The 17,108-nt window shown below is 38.9% G+C and overlaps 1 protein-coding gene across 3 annotated transcripts in view; it reads left to right on the top strand.

Annotated features, from left to right (window-relative positions):
* Positions 1–17,108, top strand: part of LOC148941663 (uncharacterized) — a 221,190-nt gene that overhangs the window by 107,897 nt on the left and 96,185 nt on the right. For all 3 annotated transcript variants that reach the window (XM_089104430.1, XM_089104429.1, XM_089104428.1), the window contains exon 11: positions 16,575–16,640. In XM_089104430.1, the coding sequence (XP_088960556.1) occupies positions 16,575–16,640 (66 nt within the window). The remainder of the gene's footprint in view (positions 1–16,574; positions 16,641–17,108) is intronic.

The following is a 17,108-nucleotide window of genomic DNA, read 5'->3' as shown; positions in this document are numbered from 1 at the left end:
CTATGAAATTCTTGAACTTTGAGATTTATTTTAATCCGTGTATTCAATTACATTGCTTTTTATTATTATTATTTTTTTTTTTACAACACTATAGACTGTAAGAAACGGTGTATCGGCACTAGTCGCCTCTTCGCGTTTGTGATTTTTTGTGATTTGTTTCTTGTTAATTTTGTAGGCTATTTCCTTTTTTTATATTTTACTCCATCATTTACATTTTGATGTTTGTGGCTAATAAAATAAATATTTTTACTTTCATCATGGAATTGACTGACCATGCTTGGCCAATTGAGTTTGAAGTGAGTTCGCTAGAATTTCGCTTTACCCTTCTTTTTTTCGCTTTACTTCTTATTTTATTCTTTCAGTTTTTTCATTTTTTTGTTTCACTCAACACTTCTGTTCTGCGAAAATAATGAATGGAAAACTATAATAAGTGATATTCTAGAAAATTCGTTGAATGAAATGCCATGCTTGAATGCTTGAATCAATGAAATGCTTGAATATTAATTTTTTTTTTCTCGTTTATTCAATTCCATTCTTTTTTTTTTTATATAACAACACTATAGATTGTAAGAAACGGTGTATCGGCACTTGTCGCCTCTTCGCATTTGATCTTGTCAGCTCTAATAATTTTTTTGTGGTTTTTTTCTTGTTAATTTTGGTATTTCCTTTTTTTATGATTTGCTCCATCTTTTACATTTTGATGTTAGTGGGTAATAAAATAAATATTTTTACTTTCATCATGAAATTGACTGACCATGCTTGGCCAACTGAGGTTAAAGTGAGTTCGCTAGAATTTCGCTTTACCCTTCTTTTTTTCGCTTTACTTTTTATTTTTATTCTTTTTTATTTTTTTATTATTTTTTTTTTGCTTTACTCTTCTGTTCTGCAAAAATAATGAATGGAAAACTATACTAAGAGATATTCTAGAAAGTTCGTTTTTCAATGAAATGCTTGAATATTAAGTTTTTTATCCATTTATTCAATTCCGTTCTTTTCTTTTTTTTTTATAGCAACACTATATCAAACAGTTCGTGGTAGCGAACTGTAAGTAAGGAGCGACCCGACTCAATAGTAACGAAAACTCTAAAAAACGGAGTACTAATACCAAGATATACATCAACAGAATTATATTTTAATGCTAATTTCAAAAATATAAGTTTAATGAAGTTTAGTGTTATTCAACCAAGCTTACGCGCCTGAGAAAATTTGCTATATTTTCGAAAAAAGGAGGAAACAACCCCTAAAAGTCATAGAACTTTAATATAAATCACACCATCAGGTTCAGCGTATCCAAGAACCCTGCTTTAAAAGTTTCAAGCTCCTATCTGCAAAAATGTGGAATTTTGTATTTTTTGCCAGAAGAAAGATCACGGATGCGTGTTTATTTATTTATTATTATTATTTTTTTTTTCTTCCAGGGGTGATTGTATCGATCCAGTAGTCCTATAACATCGTGAGAGTGCTTATTCGAACGGAAATTGAAAAGTTCTAGTGCCCTTTTTAAGTGACAAAAAAACTGGAGGGCAACTTGGCCCCCTCCCACGCTTATTTTTTTTCCGAAGTCACCCAATCAAAATTTTGAGATAGCCCTTTTGCCCAGCATAGTCAATAATCTAGTTTATGAGTCTTCAATAACGAAATAACCTCCCAGTGGTCATGGGAGAGGGGCTGTAATTTATATCTTTAGCATATTTTTCACACATAATAGTGTCTTTTTGTAAGTTTACTGCTGTGTTAATGGAAAATTTTTTTCTGGTGGGGGGAGGGGGGTCGGAATAGGGTCGACGGGGGAGAATATTTCCATAGAGCATGTTTCCGTGTGGGAAGGGACATTCCTATGAAGGGGAGCCGGATTTCGCAGAATTATTTAGAAAACGATCAGAAATTAAATAAAAAAAAAACAAGTTTTTTTTTCAACTGAAACTATGGAGCAACATTAAAACTTAAAACGAACAGAAGTGATTACGTATATGAGGGGGTTCGCCCCCTAGTCAATACCTCGCTCTTTACACTAAAGTTTTTTTTATTACTTTCAAAAGAGCTATCTATTCTAATTAACCGGCCTTTGTGATTCAGGGGTTTGTGATTCGAACAAAATTCGAACTTTAGCGTAAAGAGCGAGGTGTTGTCTAGGGGGCGAACTCCCTCATATACGTAATAAAACAGAGATATTCGTTACGTAAGTCAATTTGTAAGTTACGTCAGAACAAAATTTCGAGAAAGCCATTTAGCCAAAAAATGGAAAATTAATATGCGAATTTCGTTTTAATTGCTCATTTACGGTGAGCTAAAATCAAAGCTGCAAATGCTTAAAAAATGTTCAGAAATTAAATTAAAAAAAACAAGTTTTTCCGACTGAAAGCGAAGAGCCACAGTAAAACTCAAAAATAAAAGAAATTATTTTATATGTGAATGGGGCTGTCCCCTCTTCAACGCCTCGCTCTTTACGCTAAAGTTTGACTCTGTCTCACTTCTTTATTTTGTAAAACAATAAAAAAAACTTTAGCGTAAAGAGCGAGGCGCTGAGGAGGGGACATCCCCTTTCATATACGGAATAATTTCTGTTCGTTTTAAGTTCTAATATCGCTCCTTACTTTCAGTTAAAAAAAACTTTTTTTTTTATTTAATGGATTGTAAGAAACGGTGTGTCGGCGCTTGTGACCCCTTTTCATTTGATCTGGTTGGTTCTAATAAATTATTTTGTGATTTGTTTCTTGTTAATTTTGTATTTCCTTTTTTTATGATTTACTTCACCGTTCACATTTTGATGTTAGTGGGTAATAAAATAAATATTTGAGTTTGAAGTTAAGGTTGAGTTTTGAGGTGCCAATTGAGGTTGAAGTGAGTTCGTTAGAATTTCGCTTTACCCTGCTTTTTTTCGCTTTACTTTTATTTTTATTCTTTTATTTTATTTTATATTAGTTTGATTTGCCTTTCTGTTCACTATAGATTGCAAGAAACGGCGTATCGGCGCTTGACGCCTCTTCGCATTTGATCTTGTTGGTTCTAATAATTTTTTTTTGTGATTTGTTTCTTGTTAATTTCGGCATTTACTTTTTTCTTTTTTTTATGTTTTACCATGCTATATACATTTTCAATATTAGTCGGTAATAAAATAAATATCGTTACTTTTATAATGAAATGAACTGACTACGGTTGGCTAATCGAGGTTGAAGTGAGTTCGATGGAATTTAATCGGGTCCAATACCTTTTATCAGAAACTACCCTACTGTACTGCGAAATGGAAAAAATGAGAAAACACTAATTAGAATCACCTAGAAAAGTCCATATTCAATGAAATACTTGAAAGTCAAGATTTTTTTATCTTTGAGTTTTTCTTTATTACTTATTTCGAGCTTTTAAAGTTTCATTTGTGTGAAGGCATAGGGGTTTTGCGCCCAACATATGTTAATTTCTGCTCGTTTTTAGTTTGACTTGGTTAATTATTGTAATTTCTTGTCGTTTTGGTTTTCATTTATTTATCAATGCTGATTTGTGGTAGTTTCACGCTTGGTAAATTATTTGATTTTAGTTTTGCTCATTTTTTGTTTAATGGAGTTCTTTAATTTTCTTTGAAAAACTTACTCTGTGGGGAAAGTTTTTTTTAATTAATTTCTGTTCGTTTTATATTAACATAGTCTTTTCTGGGAAAACGAAAATAATACTTTAAATCTTTTCTTTTTCTTAAGACTTTATAGTTTGGCCTGCTATTTGTATGCCGGACAAAAATTCTCAGTAATTTTTAACTGCATACACCCTTTTAAAATTCTAGACACAAATAGTACTGTGTAATTTAGCTTCATAATTCTTCTACTTGACCTGTAATGGAGAAGTTGATACCATTTGCCAAAAAATCTGTTCACTTTGTTTAATAGCTTGGATACACTTACGCTATTTGGATTTGGTTAAATTTTAAGAGCAGAAGTAGCCCCGAACGTTTGAACATATTACCCTCAGTCTTTCTTGGGATACTGCTGAGATGCCTTATTGGGAATTTGCATTATCACAGTGCATTTTGATTTAATCTTAAGTCAACATTTAGTTTTTAAACATATAAAAATTGGATTTGAGGAAGACTAAAATCTATTCTATAAATCATATACAACAACTTTCTATATAAACCTTATATGCCCCCAGGGCATAACTTACAACCCTTGCACTGAGGGCTCTGGGCGGACTATCATCCTAAAAAACCTTATTTCAAGAAGTTCCAACTACGTTGAAAAAAACGGATAACTTGAAATTTTTACTCAAGGTGTTTTGCGAAATATTGGGCCTGAGGGGGGAGTTTGTCACTATCCAATGACGTTCAACTATTAAAAAAGACATTAGCTCTTTCGATTTCCAATTGAATGAGCCCTTTTGAAGTTTCTACGACAACGCTTTCAATAAAAACTTTATGTGCCCCCAGGGCATAACTTACAACCCCTACCCTGAGGGCTGTGTGGAGAGAGGCTGTCATCCTTAAAGACCTAATTTCCAAAACTTTTAACTACGTTGAATAAAATGGCTATCTAAAAATTTTGATTGGATGTGTTTTGGGAAAAGGTGGGTGAGAGAGGGGGTTAGTTGCCCTCAAATCACTTTTGACTATTAAAAAGGGTACTAGTCCTTTGAATTTAAAATCGAATGAGCCCTTTTTTAAGTTTCTACCACAAAGATTTCAATAAAAACTTTATATGCCCCCAGGGCATAACTTATAACCCTTGCCCTGAGGGTTGTGGGTGAGCGTCCTCCTTAAAAATATGTTTTCTATCTGGAAATCAACTACCCTGAACAAAATGGCAATCTCAAAATTTTGATTGGATGTGTTTGGGTGAATGATGGGTGTAGGGGGGGGGGGCTAGTTGCCCTCGAATCACTTTCGACTATTAAAAAGGGCACTATCCCTTTGAATTTCCAATCGAATGAGCTTTTATTGAAGTTTCTACGACAACGCCTTCTTTAAAAACCTTATATACCCCCAAGGCATAACTTAAAACCCTTTCCCTGAGGGATGTGGGGTAGTGTCCTCTTCAAAAAAATATTTTCTATCTGAAAATCAACTACGCTGGACAAAATGGCTATCTCAAAATTTTGATTGGATGTGTTTGGGGGAATGAAGGGCGGGAGGGGGGGGGGCTATATGCACTAAAATCACTTTCGACTATTAAAAAGGGTACTAGCCCTTCGATTTTCCAATCGAATGAGCCTGTTTTGGTTTCTACGACAACACCTTCTATAAAAACATTATATCTCCCCCAGGGCATAACTTAAAACCCTTGTCCTGAGGGTTGTGGGGAAGTGTCCTCCTCAAAAACAAATTTTCTATCTGGAAATCAACTACGCTGAACAAAAGGACTACCTTAAAATTTTGATTGGACGTGTTTGGGGGAATTATGGGCGTGGGGGAGGGGGTAGTTGCCCTCCAATCACTTTCGACTATTAAAAAGGGCGCTAGCGCTTTGAATTTCCAATCGAATGAGACCGTTTTGAAGCTTCTACGATAAATCCCTCTATAAAACCCTCATATATTCCCAAGGACTAACTTAAAATACGTACCTTGAGGATTCTGTCGGAGTGTCTTCCTCAAAAACATATTTCCTATCTGGAAATCAACTACGCTGAACGAAATGGCTATCTAAAAATTTTGATTGGATGTGTTTGTGGGAATGATGGGTGTGGGGGGGGGCTAGTTGCCCTCCTATGACTTTCGACTATTAAAAAGAGCACTAGCCCTTTGAATTTCCAATTGAATGAGCTTGTTTTGAAGTTTCTACGACAACGCCTTTTATAAAAAAAAAACTTTATATGCCCCCAGGGTATAACTTAAAACCCTTGCCCTGAGGGTTGTGGGGAGTGTCCTCCTCGAAAACATTTTTTTCTATGTGGAAATCAACTACGCTGAACAAAATGGCTATCTCAAAATTTTGATTGGATGTGTTTGGGGAATGATGGGCGTGGGCCATCACTTTCGACTATTAGAAAAGGGTACTAGCCCTTTGAATTTCCAATCGAATGAGCCTTTATTGAAGTTTCTACGACAACGCCTTCTATAAAAACCTTATATACCCCCAGGGTATAACTTAAAACCCTTGCCCCGAGGATTATAGGAAAGTTTCCTCCTCAAAAATATATTTTCTATCTGGAAATCAACTAAGCTGAACAAAATGGCTTTATCAAAATTTTGATTGGATGTGTTTGGGGGAAGGATGGGCGTGGGGGGGGCTAGTTGCCCTCCAATAACTTTCGACTATTAAAAAGTGCACTAGCCCTTTGAATTTCCAATCGAATGAGCATTGTTTGAAGTTTCTACGACAACGCCTTCTATAAAAATCTTATATACTCCCAGGGAATAGCTTACAACCTTTGCCCAGAAGGTTTTGGGGGAGTTTCCTCCTCAAAAAGAAATTTTCTATCTGGAAATCAACTACACTGAACAAAATGGCTATCTCAAAATTTTGATTGGATGTGTTTGAGGGGAATGAAGGGCGTGCGGGGGGGGGGCTAAATGCACTCAAATCACTTTCGACTATTAAAAAGGGTACTAGCCCTTTGATTTTCTAATCGAATGAGCCTGTTTTGAAGTTTCTACGACAACACCTTCTATAAAAACCTTATATGCCCCCAGGGCATAACTTAAACCCCTTGTTCTGATGGTTGTGGGGAAGTGTCCTCCTCAAAAACAAATTTTCTATCTGGAAATCAACTATTCTGAGCAAAATGGCTATCTCAAAATTTTGATTGGATGTGATGGGGGGAATGATGGGCGTAGGGGAGGGGGCTAGTTGCCCTCCAATCACTTTCGACTATTAAAAAGGGTACTAGTGCTTTGAATTTCCAATCAAATGAGCCTGTTTTGAAGCTTCTACGACAATGCCTTATATAAAAACCTCATGCCCCCAGGGCATAACTTAAAACCCTTGCCCTGGGGGTTGTGGGGGAGTGTCCTCCTCAAAAACATATTTTCTATCTGGAAATCAACTACGCTGAACGAAATGGCTGTCTAAAAAATTTTTATTGGATGTGTTTGTGGGAATGAGGGGCGTGGAGGTTAGTTGCCCTCCAATCACTTTCGACTATTAAAAAGGGCACTTGCCCTTTGAATTTTCAATCGAATGGGCCTGTTTTGAAGTTTCTACGACAACACCTTCTATAAAAACATTATATGCCCCCAGAGCATAACTTAAAACCCTTCTCCCGAGGGTTGTGGGGGAGCGTCCTCCTAAAAAACCAATTTTCTATCTGGAAATCAACTACGCTGAACAAAAAAACTATCTTAAAATTTTGATTGGACGTGATTGGGGGAATGATGGGCGGAGGGGAGGGGGCTATTGGCCCTCCAATGATTTTTGACTATTAAAATGTGCGCTAGTGCTTTGAATTCTCAATCAAATGAGCCCCTTTGGAAGTTTCTACAACAACGCCTTCTATAAAACCCTCATATGTCCCTAAGGCATAACTTAAAAACTCTTGCCCTGAGGATTTTGGGGGAGTGTCTTCCTCAAAAACATATTTTCTATCTGGAAATCAACTACGCTGAACGAAATGGCTATGTCAAACTTTTTATTGGATGTGTTTAGGGGAATGATGGGTGGGGGTGGGGGGGGGGCCTTGTCCCCCACCAATCACCTTCGAATAATATAAAGGGCAACAGCTCTTCGAATTTCTCGTCAAATTAGCCTGTTTTGAAGTTTCTACGACAACGCCTTCTATAAAGAAATCTTATATGCCCCCAGTGTATAACTTAAAACCCTTGCCCTGAGGGTTGTGGGGGAGTGTCCTCCTCGAAAACATATTTTCTATCTGGAATTCAAGTACGCTGAACAAAATGGCTATCTCAAAATTTTGATTGGATGTGTTTGGGGGAATGATGGGCGTGGGGTGGGGGCGAGTTGCCCTCCAGTCACTTTCGACTACTAGAAAATGGTAATATCTCTTTGAATTTCCAATCGAATGAGCCTTTTTTGAAGTTTCTACGACAAGGCTTTCTATAAAAACCTTATATGCTCCCAAGCAATAACTTAAAACCCTTTCCCCAAGGGGTTTGAGGGATTGTCCTCCTCAAAAACATATTATCTATCTGGAAATCAACTGTGCTGAATAAAATGACCATCTCAAATTTTGATTGGATGTGTTTGTGGGAATGATGGGTGTGGGGGGGCTAGTTGCCCTCCAATCGCTTTCGACTATTAAAAAAGGCACTAGCCCTTTGAATGTCCAATCGAATGAGCCTGTTTTGAAGTTTCTACGACAACGCCTTCTATAAAAAAAAACTTATATGCCCCAAGGGCATAACTTAAAACCCTTGCCCTGAGGGTTTTGGGGAGTGTCCTCCTCGAAAACCTATTTTCTATGTGGAAATCAAGTACGCTGAACAAAATGGCTATCTCAAAATTTTGATTGGATGTGTTTGGGGGAATGATGGGCGTGGGCCATCACTTTCGACTATTAGAAAAGGGTACTAGCCCTTTGAATTTCCAATCGAATGAGCCTTTCTTGAAGTTTCTACGACAACACCTTCTATAAAAACCTTATATACCCCCAGGGCATAACTTAAAACCCTTGCCCCGAGGGTTGTAGGGAAGTTTCCTCCTCAAAAACACATTTTCTATCTGGAAATCAACTACGCTGGACAAAATGGCTATCTCAAAATTTTGACTGGATGTGTTTGGGGTAATGATGGGCGCGGGGGGGGGGGAGGGGCTAGTTGCCCTCCAATCACTTTCGACTATTAAAACGGGCACTAGCCCTTTGAATTTCCAATCGAATGAGCCTTTTTGAAGTTTCTACGACAACGCCTTCTATAAAAACCTTATATGCCCCCAGGGCATAACTTAAACTCTTGCCTCGAGGGTTTTGGGGGAGTGTCCTCCTCAAAAAGATATTTTCTATATGGAAATCAACTAAGCTGGACAAAAGGGTTTTATCAAAATTTTGATTGGATGTGTTTAGGGGAAGGAGGGGTGTGGGGGGGGCTAGTTGCCCTCTAATAACCTTTGACTATTAAAAAGTGCACTAGCCCTTTGAATTTCCAATCGAGTGAGCCTTTTTTGAAGTTTCTACGACAATGCCTTCTATGCCCCCACAAAAACCTTATATAACCCCAGGGCATAACTTATAACACTTGCCCCGAGGGTTGTCGGGGAGTGTCCTCCACAAAAAGATATTTTCTATCTGGAAATCAGCTACGCTGAACAAAATGGCTGTCTCAAAATTTTGATTGGATGTATTTGGGGGAATGATGGGCGTGGGGGGGGGGGGCTAGTTGCCGTCCAATCACTTTTGACTGTTAAAAAGGGCACTAGCCCTTTGAATTTCCAATCGAATGAACCTTTTTTGAAGTCTCTTCGACAACGCCTCTACGACTCATATGCCCTCAGGGTGTAGCTTAAAACCCTTGCCCCGAGGGTTGTAGGGAAGTGTCCTCCTCAAAAACATATTTTCTTTCAGGAAATCAACTACGCTTGACAAAATGGATATTTCCAAACTTTGATTGGATGTTTTTTGGGAAACTAAGGGCGTGAGGGGGGGGGGGGCTAAAATACAAAAAAAAAAATTCGAAAATAAATAAGGGAAAAATACCGTTTAATTTCTAATCGTATGTGCCTGTTTTTAAGTTTCTAAGACAACGCCTTCTATAAAAACCTTATATGCCCCAGGGCATAACTTAAAACCCTTGTCCTGAGGGTTGTGGGGAAGTGTCCTCCTCAAAAACCAATTTTCTATCTGGAAATCAACTACGCTGAACAAAAAAACTATCTTAAAATTTTGATTGGACGTGATTGGGGGAATGATGGGCGTAGGGGAGGGGGCTAGTTGCCCTCCAATCACTTTCGACTATTAAAAAGGGTACTAGTGCTTTGAATTTCCAATCATATGAGCGTGTTTTGAAGCTTTTACAACAACGCCTTCTATAAAACCCTCATATGCCCTCAGGGTATAACTTAAAAACTCTTGACTTGAGGATTTTGGGGGAGTGTCCTCCTCAAAAACATATTTTCTATCTGGAAATCAACTACGCTGAACGAAATGACTATCTAAAAATTTTCATTGGATGTGTTTGTGGGAATGATGGGCGTGGGGGAGGGGGGGCTAGTTGCCCTCCAATCACTTTCGACTATTAAAAAGGGCATTAGCCCTTTGAATTTCCAATTGAATGAGCCTGTTTTGAAGTTTCTACGACAACGCCTTCTATAAAGAAATCTTATATGCCCCCGGTGTATAGCTTAAAACCCTTGCCCTGAAGGCTGTGGGGGAGTGTCCTCCTCGAAAAAATATTTTCGATCTGGAAATCAACTGCGCTGAACAAAATGGTTATCTGAAAATTTTGATTGGACGTGTTTGGAGAATTGATGGGAGTGGGGTGGGGGCGAGTTGCCCGCCAGTCACTTTTGACGATTAGAAAAGGGTACTAGCCCTTTGAATTTCCAATCGAATGAGCCTTTTTTGAAGTTTCTACGACAACGCCTTCTATAAAAACATCATATGCCCCCAGGGCATAACTTAAAATCCTTGCCCCGATTGTTGTGGGGGATTGTCCTCCTCAAAAACATATTTTCTATCTGGAAATCAACTACGCTGAACGAAATGACTATCTAACAATTTTGATTTGATGTGTTTGTGGGAATGACGGGTGTGGGGGGGGGGGGCTAGTTGCCCTCCAATCACTTTTGAATAATAAAAAGGGCACGAGCCCTTTGAATTTCCAATCGAATGATCCTGTTTTGAAGTTTCTACGACAACGCCTTCTATAAAAACCTTATATACCCCCAGGGCATAACTTAAAACCCTTGCCCTGAAGGCTGTGGGGGAGTGTCCTCCTCGAAAACATATTTTCTATTTGGAAATCAAGTACGCTGAACAAAATGGCTATCTCGAAATTTTGATTGGATGTGTTGGGGGTAATGATTGGCGGGGGGGGGAGGGGGCTAGGTGCCCACCAATCACTTTCGACTATTAAAAAGGGCACTAGCCCTTTGAATTTCCAAGCAAATGAGCTTTTTTGAAGTTTCTACGACAACGACATCTATAAAAACCTTATATGCCCCCAGGGCATAACTCAAAAACCTTGTCCTGAGGGTTTTGGGGAGTGTCCTCCTCAAAAACATATTTTCTATCTGGAAATCAACTAAGCTGAACAAAATGGCTTTATCAAAATTTTGATTGGATGTGTTTGGGGGAAGGATGGGCGTGGGGGGGGCTAGTTGCCCTCCAATCACTTTCGACTATTAAAAAAAGCACTAGCCCTTTGAATTTCCAATAGAGTGAGCCTTTTTTGAAGCTTCTACAACAACAATTTCTATAAATAAATGACATTGCCCTATGGCAAAACTTATAACCCTTGCCCCGAGGATGTTGGGGGAGTGTCCACATCAAAAAGATATTTTCTATGTGGAAATCAACTACGCTGAATAAAATGGCTATCTCAAAATTTTGATTGGATGTGTTTGGGGGAATGATGGGCGTGGGGGGGGGCTAGTTGCCCTCCAATCACTTTTGACTATTAAAAAGGGCACTAGGCTTTCGAATTTCCAATGGAATGAGCCTTTTTTGAAGTTTCTACAACAATGCCTTCTATAAAAACCTTATATGCCCTCAGGGCATAGCTTAAAACCCTTGCCCCGTGGGTTGTGGGGGAGTGTCCTCCTCAAAAAGATATTGTCTATCTGGAAATCAACTACGCTGAACAAAATGGCTATCTCAAAACTTTGATTGGATGTGTTTGGGGGAACGAAGGGCGTGAGGGGGGGGGGTGGTTGCACTCAAATCACTTTCGACTATTAAAAAGGGTACTAGCCCTTAGATTTTTCAATCGAATAAGCCTTTTTTGAAGTGTCTACGACAACACATTCTATAAAAACATTATATGCTCCCAGGGCATAACTTAAAGCCCTTGTTCTGAGGGTTGTGGGGAAGTGTCCTCCTCAAAAACAAATTTTCTATCTGGAAATCAACTACGCTGAGCAAAATGACTAGTAGGGGCTAGTTGCACTCAAATCACTTTCGACTATTAAAAAGGGTACTAGCGCTTTGAATTTCCAATCGAATGAGCTTGTTTGAAGTTTCTACGACAACGCCTTCTATAAAAACCTCATATGCCCCCAGGGCATAACTTAAAACCCTTGCCCTGAGGGTTGTGGGGGAGTGTCCTCCTCAAAAACATATTTTCTATCTGGAAATCAACTACGGTGAACGAAATGGCTATATAAAAATTTTGATTGGATGTGTTTGTGGGAATGATGGGCGTGGGGGGGGGCTAGTTGCCCTCCAATCACTTTTGACTATTAAAAAGGGCACTAGCCCTTTGAATTTCCAATTAAATAAACCTGTTTTAAAGTTTCTGTGACAACGCCTTCTATTAAAAAAACCTTACATGCCCCCAGGGTATAACTTAAAACCCTTGCCCTGAGGGTTGTGAGGGAGTGTCCTCCTCGAAAACATATTTTCTATTTGGAAATCAAGTACGCTGAACAAAATGGCTATCTCGAAATTTTGATTGGATGTGTTTGGGGGAATGATGGGCGTGGGCAATCACTTTCGACTATTAGAAAGGGGTACTAGCCCTTTGAATATCCAATAGAATGAGCCTTTCTTTAAGATTCTACGACAACGCCCTCTATAAAAAACCTAGTATGCCCCCAGGGTACAACTTAAAACCCTTGCCCCAAGGGTTGTAGGGAATTTTCCTACTCAAAAATATATTTTCTATCTGGAAATCAACTACGCTGAACAAAATGGCTACCTCAGAATTTTGATTGGATGTGTTTGGGGGAATGATGATCGCGTGGAGGGGGGGGGGTGAGTTGCCCTCCAACCACTTTTGATTATTAAAACGGGCCCTGGCCGTATGGATTTCCAATCGAATGAGCCTTTTTGAAGTTTCTACGACGACGGTTTCTGTAAAAACCTTTTATACCCCCAGTATATATCTTACAACCGTTGCCCAAAGGGTTGTGGGGGAGTGTCCTCCACAAAAAGATATTTTCTATTTGGAAATCAACTAAGCTGAACAAAATGGTTTTATCAAAATTTTGATTGGATATGTTTGGGGGAAGGATGGGCGCGGGGGGGGATAGTTGCCCTCCAATAACTTTCGACTATTAAAAAGTGCACTAGCCCTTTGAATTTCCAATCGAGTGAGCCTTTTTTGCAGTTTCTACGACAACGCCTTCTATAAAAACCTTATATGCCCCCAGGGCATAACTTAAAACCCTTGCCTCGAGGGTTGGGGGGGAGTGTCCTCCACAAAAAGATATTTTCGATGTGGAAATCAACTACGCTGAACAAAATGGCTGTCTCAAAATTTTGATTGGATGTGTTTGGGGGAATGAGGGGCGTGGGGGGGGCTAGTTGCCCTCCAATCACTTTAGACTATTAAAAATGGCACGAGCCCTTTGAATTTCCAATCGAATTAACCTTTTTTGAAGTTTCTACGACAACGCCTTCTATAAAAACCTTAAATGCCCTCAGGGCATAACTTAAAACCCGTGTCCCGAGGGTTGCGGGGGAGTGTCCTCCTCGAAAACATATTTTCTATCTGGAAATCAAGTACGCTGAAAAAAATGGCTATCTCAAAATTTTAATTGGATGTGTTGGGGGGAATGACTGGTGTGAGGGGGGGGGGCTAGTTGCCCTCAAACCACTTTCGACTATTTTCCAATCGAATGAGTCTGTTTTGAAGTTTCTACGACAACACCTTCTATAAAAACATTATATTCACCCAGGGCATAACTTAAAACCCTTGTCCTGAGGGTTGTGGGGAAGTGTCCTCCTCAAAAACAAATTTTCTACCTGAAAATCAATTACGCTGAACAAAATGGCTATCTCAAAATTTTGACTGGATATGTTTGGGGGAATGATGGGCGTGGGGGAGGGGGCTAGTTGCCCTCCAATCACTTTTGACTATTAAAAAGGGTACTAGCACTTTGAATTTCAAATCGAATGAGCCTGTTTAGAAGTTTTTACGACAACGCCTTCTATAAAAACCTCATATGCCCCCAGGGCATAACTTAAAACCCTTGCCCTGAGGGTTGTGGGGGAGTGTCCTCCACAAAAAAATATTTTCTATCTGGAAATAAACTACGCTTAAAAAAATGGCTATATAAAATTTTGGATGGGTTTTGTTGGGGGTAATGTTGGGGGTGGGGGGGGGGGCTAATTACCCTCCAATCACTTTCGACTATTAAAAGCGCACTAGCCCTTTGAATTTTCAATCGAATGAGCCTCTTTTGAAGTTTCTACGACAGCGCATTCTATAAAAAAAACCTTATATGCCCCAGGGTATAGCTTAAAACCCTTGCCCTGAGGGTTGTGGGGGATTGTCCTCCACGAAAAAACATTTTCTATCTTAAATTCAACTACGCTGAACAAAATGACTATCTCAAATTGTTGAGGGGACTTGTTTGGGGGAATGCTGGGCGTGGGGTGGGGGCGAGTTGCCCTCCAGTCACTTTCGACAATTAGAAAAGGGTACTAGCCCTTTTTTCTTCTAAGCGAACTGGCCTTTTTTTAAGCTTCTGCGAAAACATCTTTTATAGAAAACCTTATATACCCCTATGGGATAACTAAAAACTCGCGCCCCAGAGCCTGAAGGAGAGAGTCCTCCTCAGAATCATATAAAATCTTTGGAACTAAAAAATATTTGACGCAATGTCTATATAAAAATTTTGATTGTATGTGTTTGGGGGAATGATGGGCGTGGGGGGGGGCTAGTTGTCCTCCAATCACTTTCGACTATTAAAAAGGGCACTAGCCCTTTGAATGTCCAATTGAATGAGCCTGTTTTGAAGTTTCTACGACAACGCCTTCTATAAAAAAAAACCTTATATGCCCCAAGGGTATAACTTAAAACCCTTGCCCTGAGGGTTTTGGGGAGTGTCCTCCTCGAAAACATATTTTCTATGAGGAAATCAAGTACGCTGAACAAAATGGCTATCTCAAAATTTTGATTGGATGTGTTTGGGGGAATGATGGGCTTGGGGGGGGGGGGGCTAGTTGTCCTCCAAACACTTTCGACTATTAGAAAAGGGTACTAGCCCTTTGAATTTCCAATCGAATGAGCCTTTCTTGAAGTTTCTACGACAACGCCCTCTATAAAAACCTTATATACCCCCAGGGCATAACTTAAAACCCTTGCCCCAAGGGTTGTAGGGAATTGTCCTCCTCAAAAATATATTTTCTATCTGGAAATCAACTACGCTGGACAAAATGGCTACCTCAAAATTTTGATTAGATATGTTTGGGTTAATGATGGGCGCGGGGCGGGGGCGGGGGCTAGTTGCCCTCCAATCACTTTCGACTATTAAAACGGGCAATAGCCCTTTGAATTTCCAATCGAATGAGCCTTTTTGAAGTTTCTACGACGGCGCCTTCTATAAAACCTTTATATGCCCCCAGGGTTTTGGGGGAGTGTCCTCCTCAAAAATATATTTTCTATCTGTAAATCAACTAAGCTGAACAAAATGGCTTTATAAAAATTTTGATTGGATGTGTTTGGGGGATGGAGGGGCGTGGGGGGGGCTAGTTGCCCTCCAATAACTTTCGACTATTAAAAAGTGCACTAGCCCTTTGAATTTCCAATCGAGTGAGCCTATTTTGAAGTTTCTACGACAACACCTTCTATAAAAACCATATATGCCCTCAGGGCATAGCTTAAACCCCTTGCACCGTGGGTTGTGTGGTGTGTCCTCCTCAAAAAGATATTTTCTATCTGGAAATCAACTACGCTGAACAAAATGGCTGTCTCAAAATTTTGATTGGATGTATGTGGGGGAATGATGGGCGTGGGGGGGGGCTAGTTGCCCTCCAATCACTTTTGACTATTAAAAAGGACACTAGCCCTTTGAATTTCCAATCGAATGAACCTATTTTGAAGTTTCTACGACAACGCTTTCTATAAAAACCTTATATGCCCTCAGGGCATAACTTAAAACCCTTGCACCGTGGGTTGTGTGGTGTGTCCTCCTCAAAAAGATATTTTCTATCTGGAAATCAACTACGCTGAACAAAATGGCTATCTCAAAATTTTGATTGGACGTATGTGGGGGAATGATGGGCATGGGGGGGGGCTAGTTGCCCTCCAATCACTTTCGACTATTGAAAAGGGCACTAGCCACTCTAATTTCCAATCGAATGAAGCCTTTTCGAAGTTTCTGCGACGACGTCTTCGATACGAAGTGCTCGGGTATGGAGAAAAAAAAAAAATACATAGTGCCCAAATCGTTCTTTACTTAGGCAGCGCTAATGCGCTGCCTATGATTATGTTCGATATTTCGGGGATAGGTTTTGAACTTAAGTTCCCTTATTCGTTCTTATATTATGTTCTTTTAATGTGTCTTATGTTCGATATTTAGTGGAGAGGTTTTGAACTTGAGGTCCCTCATTCGTTCTTATATTATATTCTTTTAAATATTTCACTCCCCCTCCCCCACCCCCCCCCCACAAAAATAAAACAAGGAAAAAACTCGGGATTTACTGAATAAATTCCTGGCTACGTGTCTGTTTCAGCTAGAGGTATTTTTGATATGAATCTTGATGTCCTTTTTATTTTAATATATTGCTCTGAAGTTGCATTTTTTATTTATTTTTTTCAGAGATGCCGTACCTCTGGTATTGAACCGTACCTGGTCTCCTGACGTAGAAGTAATAAGGGAACTTTCGTAAGTATAAATTGGTTCTTTTCTCTAATGATATTTTGAAATGTGGTTGTATTTCGGGGCTGATGTATGCTTTACCGAATTGCATAAGAGACATTTTTATTCTTTTTATAGTTTTATTCTTTATTTATTTTCAGTCTTTTTGTGATTTTTTATTAATTTTTTCGATTATTTTTTAGTTTCCATTCTTCCCTTTTTTAGTTTCATTTTGATTTTTTTTTTATTATTATTTATTTATTTTTAGTTTCTATTCTTTATTTATTTTAAGTTTGTTTTAGTCTTATATTATGCCTTTTTTTTAGTTTTTATTACTTTGTTTTGAGCTTTTTTTTTGTCTTTTTATTCAATTCTGTCCTTTTTTTATATGAACAGCGTTTAAGGGCTTGTTGCCATGCTACTTTGACTGGTAGGTTGAATAGGTTGAACTGGTAGGCAATAGTAATCAGTTTTTATATGTATTCTAGTGTAAAA

This window comes from Artemia sp. Qi Xiang Cuo, chromosome 18 (genome assembly GCF_049724085.1).
Source record: "Artemia sp. Qi Xiang Cuo chromosome 18, ASM4972408v1, whole genome shotgun sequence".
NCBI lineage: Eukaryota > Metazoa > Arthropoda > Branchiopoda > Anostraca > Artemiidae > Artemia > Artemia sp. Qi Xiang Cuo.
Note: the sequence above shows the minus strand (reverse complement) of the source record. Positions and strands in the feature narration are given on the sequence as shown.